Here is a 13,427-nt window from a genome sequence, read left to right as displayed (position 1 = left end):
ATTTCGTTCTTTTTACGTTATTATTATAACATTTAGATAGAAATTTACATTTTTTAGAGTAAAATATTCATATATAAAATATATCTAACGCATTTTAACTGTCGCTGACACAGTCCAGCAAGTTGATAAAAAGTTTGCCTTTTGAATTATTTTCAATGAATAAGTAGTGTTTTATTAAAAGTTGTTATAGTTATGAGAATATAACATAAATATTTTAACTTCAATTAAGTACATGTCATAATGCGAACACTAACCGGGTACAACATGCCCGGACCTAACCTGCCGGTTTTACCGGGTTTGCGCGCGCAACCATCTAACGTGATGACCATGACACGCAACTGGGTCAAAGAAATCCACAATATTTTCAAAGACCGATTCTTTTATGGCAGATATTTTTCATCTCTCATTTAAATTTATATAAATGCTTAAGTTGTTTAAGTATCAAGCACCCGGGAACTTTAACCCTTGCGCGCGCATCATACCCGGTTGACATGACCATGAAATACAACTGGGTCAGACCCGCGTCATATCTGACGTAAGCACAGAGGAGAAGGTTTTTCACAGTAATATTAAAAGTATCTATACCAATTTAATATCTGCAAGCTGTTTTGTGATATTCTGTCTTAATTATCAAATATTTTTGTTTTAAATTAAATATTTTTTTTTATATCCCAAATGTATAATACCTACTGATCTTGAAATGTCAAGGTCATCCTGAGTCAGCAAGAAAAATCTAAAAAGTCAATTTTATATAATTTAAAATATCATATTATAGACAAGCCGATAATATACATCCAATATATATAAAATAGAATTTAATAAATATCTAGTTAAAAATGCAATTACAAAATATTTAATAAAAATAAAATATTGTTAACCATTTTAATTAAAAATTCGACCATATCATGGTTTCAATTAAAGATAATGATAATGTGCGTCATATAAATTAACCGGTCAACTGGTCAGCCGGATAACCGGTCAACCGTCTGACCGTGACATGTAAGTGGGTCACCGCGTGTACGTTCCACAGCAATAACGCTTACAAAGGAATTTAATAACAAAAGTCCTTTAATTATATTGTTGATTTGAAAACTTTATTGAGAATTCGAAGCAAATAGGTTTACCCTTTTGTTTAACAGTTCTGTTACCATAATTATATTATTCGAAAATTTCTTTGCTAAACTTCTAGTTCGTGATGAAATTTATATTTTTAAAATGACTAAATAACTTTTTTCATATTATATTGTCGCTGTTAATAACTGGAATGACTGACTATATTTAAAAAAAAATCACCTACATATATATAATTATTTTTATATATGTACATTAAATATTAAGATCAGACATGAATATTATAGCAAAAATAAAAAAAAAAGGTTTTATTTCAAACCATCCAATTTCACCAAACACAGGTACAATATATCAATCGTGAATATGTGGAAATCTTTTTCTATAAGGTTTTGTTGACATAACTATACAACTCAACCGCAAAGAGTACCTTAAATGTATAAATAAAATATAAACAGTATTTGATGTATTATGAGTTTGTTGAATCTTACGAGAAATTAATTAAAAGTAAATAACCTCTGTTACTTCTAAAGGAATACTTAATTTCATTAATAAATACACCGTATAATTTACATTAAACTGTGAGCGTTTTTTTCTCTTTGTGTATAAGTTAAACATTACATGCATATGTCTTTTTTTGGTTCTTTCTGCATTAATTTTTTTTAATTTTTTATGATTATCCAATAATTTCGAATATTATTTTCAAGTCCTATGTCAGTGGGGGGAGATTTTCTCTAATCAAATAAGACGTCTCATAATTCACTCGCTCTTAGTATCCATAAGAAAAATATAATCTCTTATTACATACCAATTTTCATAAAAGAATCCCCAACTATGTCACGTTGAATTATTTTTTCATATTCTTTTAACATTGCAGTAATGTTATATTATGAAACTACATATACTGCGTAATTAAATATCAATCATACAAAACATTTCTCACGATTTCAATAATATTCATTTCATGGAAACGGAAATATGGTATTTAATGTATTGATTGATTTCAACCGATAAAACCTCCATTGAACTAAACATCGTTCTGGACTTTGGTTTCATAATATATATAGCAAGATTATTTTTCATGCAAACTAAATTTTTACGTTCAATAAATAAACTAGGATCAAAAATATTTATATATATATATATATATGTATGAATGTCATAAATATATATCATGACAGTGCTGAAATTCAGACACACATAAACAAAATATATACACAATCCTCTGAACCAACTCTTTGTTCTTATTGTATGTCCTTTAAGAAAATTTTCTTCTATTCCACTTAAAAATATTAATTCCTTTCATTATAAGACTAAAACATTTGTTCAAGACGTGATTCAATTAGTATGTTAATTGGGCAGAATCCACAAGTGACGCATTCAAATAAAATTATGAAATTAACTTCGTTCAGGCAACTGATTTATTAAATTAAACCAACATATAAAATTAAGTTTTGTTCCAAAAAAAATTTAACCTAAGTGTTATTTACAACTAAGCAATGAATATAACAAAGGGAGAGTTCATATATATATAAATATAAATATAAACAAAAGCGAAAATATAAATTTTAGATTTGTAAAATTCCACTTGATTTTTATTTCAGTCACATTGTAACGACAATAATACCTCATTTGTACACAAATTGTCAATAAAATTCAAGGTATAAGAATCGCTTTTGTTTGACAAATTGTTACAATAAAGAGTTTTTCTTTCTTTGCGTTTTTTTTTTTCTTAGCTTAAAAGAATCATTGAAGTGGAGGTTTGTCGTTTCGTAACATTTTATAGTCAGATGAAAATACCCGTGTATGTATATATATATTTAAAACGTACTTTCTGTATGTGTCTTACCATAACTTGCTATTTTTTATTTCTCTAAAATATAAATAAATTGTTGTTATTACTGATAATAAAACATATAACGTACCGGGATCTCATTTAAATCGCCTTTTTAAAGTAGTTCCAAAGTAAGCCCAGCTCTTCTGACATATATAAGGTATTGATTGCGTATATACAAACATCCCTATTAATTCATTATTTATTAAAAAATATATAAAAATAATAACATACAATAAAACTCGAACACTTGATAAAAATGTACTTTTTGTTACACCTTACATAGCATATGAAAATTAATCACCATTTAAAAATTCTAAGAAATGTCACGTGAAAATATTCTAATAATCTGCATCATTATTTCCAAGGATGGAATGTTAAATGAATTGTTTAGAAAAATTTTTGTTCTTCGAATAAATTACGTGTCATTAAAATTTAATTAAAATTTTCAACGAAACGTGAAAAATGGGATGTCAAAATCTCAATCCATTAAGGGTAACGTTGTACTATGTCATACAAATATTCATTCAGGACTGTTCAGTCATTGCGCAAGACCGTTACGTCAACGGTTGATCTTGACCCGGAAGTGGGTCAGAGGCAACCTCCCTCGCAACCTTGCACTGGATAACGGCGAAGGTCTCGGGGCACTTTTTGGGAAAACGCCAGGGAAAGCTCCTTACATAAGCACGAAAGCTAACTAAATTCTAAAATTTACATTTGTTTGCAGTAAATACGATATTATATAATAATGAAATATTTCAATTTCCTAATCTAAAGAATAATTCATATTAAAATAATTTTGAGAATATTTCTCATCCTTTATCCGAGAACTGCTGTTTGAGGCTTTTACTGAATTACTTTAACGTAATTATTTACATTAAATATTCATTCAGAGCAAAGATTTAAATCATTACCAAGTATTGTCCTAAAATCTACTCAAGAAACCTAAACGTCCTATACGTAATTACCATACAAACAGACAACCTCAAGATTCTCAATTCGTATTCTTTTTGATTCCTATCGAACTTTTTTTTTGTAAATTACGTCAAATGACTTGAGAGTATACTTTCTAAATTATTCCAAATTTACTGAAAATCAATCAAATAGTTTCTTATATTCATCCACATTAATTATGGTGCAATTTAATAAAATAAACTCAATACAACGCTTTCTTAGTCGTGATTATAATATCAAATGTCAGCGATCTCAAAACTTATCCTGTTTCTCTTCATTCCAGCCATTTTGTGTTCCGTGAAAGGGAGCTTATTACCAACAAGGGATCCCCAACGCCAGCCACGCCTACACAATGTCTGCTTATTAAATCGCTTTTATTTGTAAATAAAGCCCACTATCATAGTATTCTGGCGTAGAGTAAAACATTATATCGATAGATAATTATATTTCAAACTTAAAGTAGAATATTTTTTACAATTTTTCAAAATTTTAAGTGTATTGTGTAAAATCTTTCACTCTGCACTAATATTGAAAGCTAATTTTAATTTAATTTCGATACATTGTATGTTCAAAAGTAATGTATAAAATTTCATAAAGTTAAAAGTATAATTCAAAGATATCGAGTTTTCACAACATAATTTAATATAAAGTGCAATATACATAAACTAATATATCTTGAGTGAAGTCAAGAGAACAATCTAGTAGTTTAATTATTCATATTTCTGACAGCTGCGCCATACTTGAATATACACAAACATCAAGACAGACGATTCCATTATTGATACAGTCTTTAGACGCTGGTTATTTGACTTGATACAAAAAAATCTCGTTAAAGACCTCAAGCGATTTAATTAAACAGAAGTGAAGTACTAAGTCGTTAATTAGATTGGAAGTATAAATGTATTCATGACTTTGCCTTTTTTGGTATAAATAATATAATTAAAACATCTCCTGTAAAAGAACAGTATTTTTTTGGTTACAAGTGAAACTCTATGGAACGCGTCACTGGAACCCCTTTGTCCACTTCAATAGACAGTTGCGAAGGATCGTTGCGTGGTTTTATAAAAAAAAAACAGCTATTTTAAGTGTAAAAAAGAACACATTCACGTGTTCTATATTACATAAAATATGTTAACGTTAAATTATATACTCACATTAATTATAATTTTTCATAACACTGACACAACCGCGCCCAGTACACAGAACATTGGCATAAAAATAAATTCTATTCAACCATTAGTAAGGGAAGTACGCATCCGACGGATAACTTCTATCGGAGTTCCGCAAACTAATATATTTATAATAATTATTAAAACTAAATAGCTGCTTAACAACACTCTATTAATTTTGCTCAAACAAAAGTGAATGTTCTAGAAGACATCGAATAAACCAAAAGAAAAATAAAACAAAGAATACACCGTAAGAAAAACTACGTAATAGATGTTTTTGTAGCAAAACAAAGCCTTTAATGAGGATATATGTCCCATGTTTCAACACATCTACCTAAATGACTCTGGAACACAACATAAGCAAACATAAGTTTAAGATATTTCGTTACACCGCAGTATATGTTTCAATTGAGATTTGATGAAAAACTACCTAGTTACTACCCAAGACTTCTTTAATTGTTTCGTCTATAATCTTGATATAACTGAGTTAGAACAAAGATTGACATTTAAACTTGCATAGAGATTAATTACACGTTCGCTCAAACAAGGCACGGCTGTAGATTGTGTTCACAATTAAATTGTGTACTTTACATCTTGGTATATGTTTGTACAAGTTAAACTACATTTCTGACTTCAGATGTATATGCATAATATAATCAAATTATTATTGGATAAGTAAAATAAATTGTGTTTAGAAAAAGGCTCATTTTAAACTTATGTATCGGTCTGTCGAATTGGTATCTATTTTACAGGACTAATTTTTTCCTACATAAGAATATATTATATAATAACAACACGGTCCTGAAAATTAATTTATATAAAATATGATATAATATTAGATGTTTTTGAGCTCGGTTTGACTTTGAAATCACATTACTTTGTTTAAAATGATAAAGCAAGCCGCGCCTCGGCTAACATTATTGTCATTTAGAATGTTATTACCAACCTATATATTTTTTATCAAACCATTAAAACTTGTACGACAGTTGGAAATAAAGACTAATTAAGGTCTTTGTTATTTAAATTTTAATAGAGACTACTGCATTTCGAGCTGGTCTCCTCCCGGTAGAATCAACATTATGAATAAACGGTTTAGTTTAGTTTATTACCGTTTTTTTTATAATTTAGTAATGATTTATGTCTCTATTTTTATTTCATTTTATATAAGTGATATGTGAATGTTCCTGTGTAAATTTAATAGCAATAATGAGCATGAAAATTATAACTTCAATATTTTTTTACAGAAAAAGAAATAAGTACATTCTACGTATATGATTTAATATTGACATTTGATTAAAAGTAATAATTGAACTTCACATAAAGTAACAGGACTATTAAAATAAAAATATTTAAATAATATTAACATATACTTATATAGAATTTTTTGTCTCGTGAGTGTTTATTGCTTTTTCATTAAAAATACCACAATTTTCTTTAATATTTAGACAATTTTTTTCGATGTATTATTTTTAAAGTCTTGAAATAAAGTATTGAAATAAATAAGGTAAATCTGTCATAACTTTATGTTAATAATTTAAGATAATTCATACAAATATTGGAAAATAATTTAAACGAATAAAACTCGCGAAAGTCTTAGATCTCATTATTGAAAAATAATCATTTTTTAGCTTATTTATACTTCTATTTGTTTTTTATTAAATATCTCCTGACACGTATTACGGATTAATTCCCGAGAGATTTGCCTATTTGTCATTTAGTGTTTATTTTTTCCATTCAATATATGTCATACGCCTAAATCTGTTATACATTTATGGTTAGTTAAAAGCAAAAATGATATTTAGTAACAGAAAAATATTCTTTCATTATTAAAATAAAAAAAATACGGCACTATTATAATTTGTTGATTAAAAATTACTATTACGCTTCAAAGTGTTGTATCAAGGCAGAGATAATGTCGAGAACAGATTTTACTTAAAAAGTTAGACGGATATTTACTGCTTTTTTTTGTAAAGCAAAATTAAAGTAAAAAAAAATAAACACGATTCTTCAAAAATTATATAGAACTCAACAAAGGCTCTGCTTCATCGATACTGTATTTATTGTTAACCCTTCATATATAATTATGCAAGCCAATTAAAATATTTACCACCCCAACGCACCGGAGGCACTACACTTCCAAATTAATTACATCCCATGAAGAGTTTCTGACGAAACAATGATAGACAAATTTTAAAGCTGCGAAATTAATTCAGCAATACGATAACCCTTTGTAGACATTCATTGTTCATTAACGTAAACGATGGGAATGCATACGCTGTTTAATCATATTTACCGTTCAATAAAACCTTTATTGTCCCTATGACAGGCCACATTTAAAAAGCGGCAACTTATTCCATGAAACCTCTTTAGAAAAAAAAGTTCTACTAAAAAGTAGACACTTTCAACTCTACCCGTGATCACGGTTGCTAAAAGAAATCGAAACGTTAGACGAAATGCAATATAATAAAATACGGAGGTAGGAACTGAAAAACCTGGTTCTATAAAATTAAAAAAGTTCAACAAAACCGTGGGGCACTAACCTTCGCTGGCGCGCGCCTGCCTCGAGTCGTCGACGATCAACAGGTGGGGTCGCCTAGCTCTCCCGAGCTCGAGCTCGGCTGGCGCGGCGCTAGTGACTCGCGGTACGCCCATCACTGACGGCGGTCGGGGCGCGAATGGCTGCTACTGGTAGTTACTACCCCGTACCGCCAGGTAGCCCCGGCTGGACCTTGGCTGAATAATACTATACCTTCGACCGACTGCATTAAAAATATTCCCGACTAATCCGATGGTTTCAATAATGTGCTGTAAAAAAAAAATGTTAACAATAATAACAATAAATATCGAATAAAATCTGTCACTTTCACTTCAAGTATCCTTAAATAGAAATAAAGGTAAAAGAGTACCTTGGCTGTATAATATCACGTTTTTACTCTCTGCGTTATAAACATTTATAAGGGTATAAATGTTTTTAACGCAGAAACAAGATATTTTGAAAAATAATAATATAAAAGTATTCCATTTACTTCAAGTAAACTTGAATAGAATTGAAAGGACAAGAAAACACTTCAGCCAGACGGTCTACGAATCCTGATCGCAGCCACAGGTATACAGTGAATTAAGTAACGCAATTTACTTAGTGAGTCTATACACAAATAATCAATATTCACACAAAAAAAACAAACATTTTATTTAATACATTTAATAAATATAAAATTCTTATAAATAATATTATCAAAGTTAATAGATGAGAAAATAATGAGAATAATTTATAAAAAAAAAAATAACGTTCACATATGTACGAATGTAAAACGAATAAAATTTTAAAACTGTTCACATTCGTTAGGATGTCTCAGATAGCGTCCGGCTTTCCAAACTTGTTAGCTACTTTTATTTTCTACAGAGAAAATTCTACTTATTACATTAAGAGAGTACATTTCTTTTACTTCTTTCAATAATTACGTAATACGTGTACTTGAAGCTAACCTAGACCTTGTAAACGATTCCGAAACCCATGGAAAGGTAATGGAATGGAGTCAATAAAAACAATTATTTTTATATAAAATTTACCAAACAAAGCCTTGTGATACCTAATAGTCTCATTTAATGATGTATAATATATTTTATTGCACATAAACAACAATGTTTTAGCCTTACCTATATCTGACTTGCCGTATTGTAATTATACGTCAAAGACAAAAAACTTTTTTTTTGTCTTTGACTTATAATTTAAAATAAATTAATGTTATATATTTTATTCAATACAAATTTCTTAAAACTATTTTCAGTAACCATTGCACAAGCAATTAATTTACCCATATATAGTTTAGGGAATGATTTGTACCGAATAATATAATGGTATTCAAAAAAGCTACTGGTCTGTTAAATTGACAGCGGATAGTTAGAGAACATGTCAAATATTTCCAATTCCAATCTCATTATTATATTTTATTATTCTGGAAATGGTTTCGCCTCCGGGGACTATTACGGCGTCAGTACGGACCTCTGACGTTTACAAAATAAAGATTGATTTATAATGAATATTACATATTTGTGTTACCTTTATAATATTTATTCGATAACACTAGTTTTTTTTTTGTTTTCTAATAGTCGTAAGATATACAGCACATTTTAAACGTAGGGGCATATTAATTAACGTCAAATTACATTAAAAAAAAATATTATTAAGATTTCGGTTAGTTCATCGCTAAATTAAAAATTATTTTGTTTGTCATGGTTTGAATCGTATTCTGTTGACCGTAGTACATTAGAAAGCTAATTTATTTAGCCTCAAAACTAGGATATGACGTACCATCCTTCCTCTGGCGGAAATATATTGACAGACGCCGGTAGCGACCTACATAAGCCCTCGCCCTTTATATGAAAGAGCACTGCGTGTTTTTTGAATGTCACATTAAAACTTGAATACAGATAAAATAATTATTTATGTTGCTCAGAAAGTAATATAATTGTTTAAAAAATATTATTTTTATTATTTTTATAAAGAGGGTAGTCTGTTGATGCACGCAGACTAATATTAGCATAAATATTGTTAGCCTTGTGATATAGTTTTAGCATAAAATATTTTTCTTTCTGTTGAATTGTATTAATTTTATTTTGCACACTTTAAATCTACCTAAAATTTTCTTTACAACACCGATTTCAATGAGTAATTTGTAAACCGTTGAGACTCAACAAATAATTTGCAAAAATGAATGGTATATTTACTTATTATCAAGTGTGTGACATTAAAACTATAAAAGGATGTGAGTAATACTTTTGGTATTTTGTTAGAGAAAAAAAATGAAATTAATTTTAATTTTCACAAGCCAGAGTCCCAGTGCTGAATATAATATAAGTTTTTGTCTACACTTGAAAACAAGTTGCATGTTTAAGCACAATTTATCAGAGCCTAGAGTTATATTTTTACAGAACCCAAGTTAGTTTTATAAAAATACATATATGTAAATTGCATAGGAAACTGTAAATTTAATAGGATTTTATTGTATAGAAATTTCAACACGAAAGGAATCTAACGAGCGTAAGCGCCATCTACAATCAAAAGTGTGGAAAAATACCAACATAGAAAAGTCGAAATTGTACATGTATACTGTGAAATTATAGAGCCATGTATAATAATGGACATTCCAAACTTGTACACAAACTGCTACATTATGATCAGGTGTAAGTCTGCAAAGTTTTTGAATCGATATCACAGTCTAAGCGCGACAGTCATAAGCCATAAGCTGTATGTTTGTATGTACATAGATTCATAAGTAACTTGCATTGTTGGCTGACAGAGCTTTTATTTATAATGTAATATTAGTCTGAATTTGGTAATAAACTTTTGAAGAGACCGAGAATTACATATGTGCATATAAAATAGTTGTAACGATCTTTTTCTTCGTACAATGATTTACATATTTTTGAACAATAATTTAAGAGTTTCATAGTATTGATTTGTTTATTAATTTAATTTTATACAGAGAACCGTCAATATATTAACACATTATAAACAATAAAAAATAAATATTCTAGCAGATCATCATATAAAATCAGCATTTATGATATTATATTGTTAAATTAAAAGAAATATATTTTTCCCTGGAACCTTCTAACACAACATATACGAGCTTTTATTAAAAAGATATACTACATATTAAAAACTCATTAAGTGTTTTGTAAAACGAATTTAATTAAAATTTCATTTTAAAATGACAGATAGAATATTTTCATTTAATATTAACAAAGTGAATTATGATCAATTAGGTATATTTTATTAATGACGTACAGACAAATTGAATTAATATTTATTATATTATATACATTTATAAAGTAATTACATTTAGAAACACTGATATTGACTGATATGACTGAAACAAAGTTTACGAGAACATTAAGTGAGAATTTAACTCACATATTAGTGTATACAATCCTAACGTTGCAGTAAACTTTGAGGCGGAATATTAATGTTGTTTTATGACTATCGAGTTCGTGGCTCGATGTGTAATTAAAGAATAGTTTTTCTCATATAGTTATTGAAGATATCTTGTTCGATATAAATGTTTAATAAAAAAATATTGATACATGAATTATAATTTAAATTACAAAATATAGTATGGACGAATCATACACACGAGTGGGATTCGAACCCACGACCTTCTTCAATGTTCGGATTATCTAGCTAATTAAAAAACTTGGCTGTTGTCAATTAACCCGAGTCGGTGAATTTAACATTAAAATTTAATTTGAGTACTATAGCACTTGTTTTTGTATATGAATATAATAGATCATAAACTCAGAACATAAGAAATTCTATAGTTATAGTTATTTAACATGTAATTCTCGTTTAAATAATAAATTCTTCCAATTCTATCCAAATCTCCCTACAAAAAAAGGTAAATTAAAAAAATTATTAACGAAAGTTCTTACTTAGTACTTAGATATGATTAAAAATTTCATATTAACAATTTTTAAATTTATTTTTGTGAAAATAAAAAATACAGACTCATCATTCATATCTATTAAATCAATGCAATCAATATTAAAAATATTTTACATGTAAATACATATTATCACGTCACGTGCTACTACCACATGACTTATTTTACTCCGCCTACGACCTGTCGGTTACAATGTAGCAGTCGTAGACACTCTTAGACACTCGTAACCCGTAGCACATTGTAGCAAACTAATATTTTTATTACAAACTATTGAACTTAATTTCCATCCTTTTTTCTTAGTCTTTTTTACACTTCTGACTGAAATGAAATAAAAAATACAACTTATGTTAGGATAAATTTACATAATTGTTTTTTATTCACAAAAAAGTAATTAAGAGTTCCAAAGAAATCTCTTACTTCGTAGTATAAAGCAAAATGAGGTTGGGATAAATCGTTTCTGACTAAAGAGAAATCGATTAATGATCATTTACAAATCTCAATAAAAGTAGCTTCCTCTTTATTTAATCTGAAATGAAATTTAAATATGAAAAATTCAAAAAGCAAATAATGCAACAACATTTATCTCGGGATGGATTAATATCGGGATGTGTGTTCATTAGACACGATTAGCCTATATACATATGGATTCAATATTATTATTTTTTTATGTAAAAGTTGGCAAACGAGCAGACGGTCTATGTGATGGTCAGTAGTCACCGTCGCCTATGGACATCTGCAACATAGATGTTGCAGATGCGTTGCCAACCTTACTTGTTGAGGAAAAGGGAGGTGTGGGAATAAGGAATGACAGGAAAGGGTGGGAATAGGGAAAGGGCAACCCGCTCTCTCAATCATCGGACGAAAGGCAGTCATTAATGACTACTTCACGCAAATCTTCTGTGAGAGGGTGGTACCTCCCAGGTCGAGCCAGCCCATGTTTGAGCTGTAGTTATTTGACCACAGCTAGGCTCTACCACCTATAGACTAGATTAAGTATACTTATCTTGGACATTATATAGGTATTTAGTATATATGGTATTTGAAATATCATTTTTTCTATCTCTTTATGCACATTTTAAATCTCACATTTACTCTCATATAAATAATATATTTTTTAAATATTGTTGGTCGGTTTTTGTTTACGTTATTGCCGAATTGTGCCTCAAAATATTGATGGAATACAATATAACGTATTTTTAATTTTAAAAAAATATTCAAATTCAGATCATACATTTTTAAAGGCATTTCTCTTTAACCTTGTTATTTTAATTACTTTTCTAAGTCAACATATAATATATACATTAATTCATACCTCTAGAGCTTAGTCTTTCATAAATTATAGAAGGACTCTCAAACACCTTTTCCAAGTATCTAGTTATAACCAAGTCATTTCATGACAAAAGTCATGATATGATTAAAAGTATATCCGAAAGTTCACTTATTGCTTTCTTAATTCAAGATATATATACATATTTAACAGAAATAGCTTCAGGAACATTCTATTTATTTTATTTGTAAACTTATAGAACTGTTTTGTTCAAGGTAAATCAATAAATATATTTTATTTAATAGATTTATCTTTGTTCATATGAATATGTATAAAAATTTTGTTTGCAAATAATATATGTTAATGGATAATAGTTAATTTAACATCATTGTTACAATTATAGAAATTGTTTGCGAATTCTTCCTTATGGAAATTTAAGTTTCTAGACCATTTTCTATATTTTGAACATTATTTTATATCCATTTATATTATTTTTGAATATTTTGATTTATACTCTTAATACACTATTATTAATTTGTAACTATAACTTAATGTTCATATTTTGTTCAACTTAATTTCGAGTTATAAAAATGCAAAGCTGATCATAAAAAACAATTAAGATTAACCCAGCCATATTATTATACGAAAATAAATTTTCACATCAAGCAAATTATAGAGTGTTCACTTGTTAA

General features: G+C 28.4%; 1 protein-coding gene across 2 annotated transcripts in view; it reads right to left on the bottom strand.

The window, feature by feature from the left end:
* Window positions 1–7,689, bottom strand: part of LOC116774434 (synaptotagmin-10-like) — a 45,036-nt gene extending 37,347 nt beyond the window's left edge. Inside the window, exon 1 of one of the 2 annotated variants that reach the window (XM_032667166.2) lies at window positions 7,566–7,689. In XM_032667166.2, coding sequence (XP_032523057.1) covers window positions 7,566–7,677 — 112 coding nt within the window. In that variant the 5' untranslated portion in view covers window positions 7,678–7,689. Of the gene's footprint in view, window positions 1–5,010; window positions 5,066–7,565 lie in introns of those variants that run through there. The other variant, XM_061524924.1, reaches the window with a different exon arrangement.
* Between the last annotated feature and the right edge of the window lie 5,738 nt (window positions 7,690–13,427).

Source organism: Danaus plexippus, chromosome 26 (genome assembly GCF_018135715.1).
Source record: "Danaus plexippus chromosome 26, MEX_DaPlex, whole genome shotgun sequence".
NCBI lineage: Eukaryota > Metazoa > Arthropoda > Insecta > Lepidoptera > Nymphalidae > Danaus > Danaus plexippus.
Note: the sequence above shows the minus strand (reverse complement) of the source record. Positions and strands in the feature narration are given on the sequence as shown.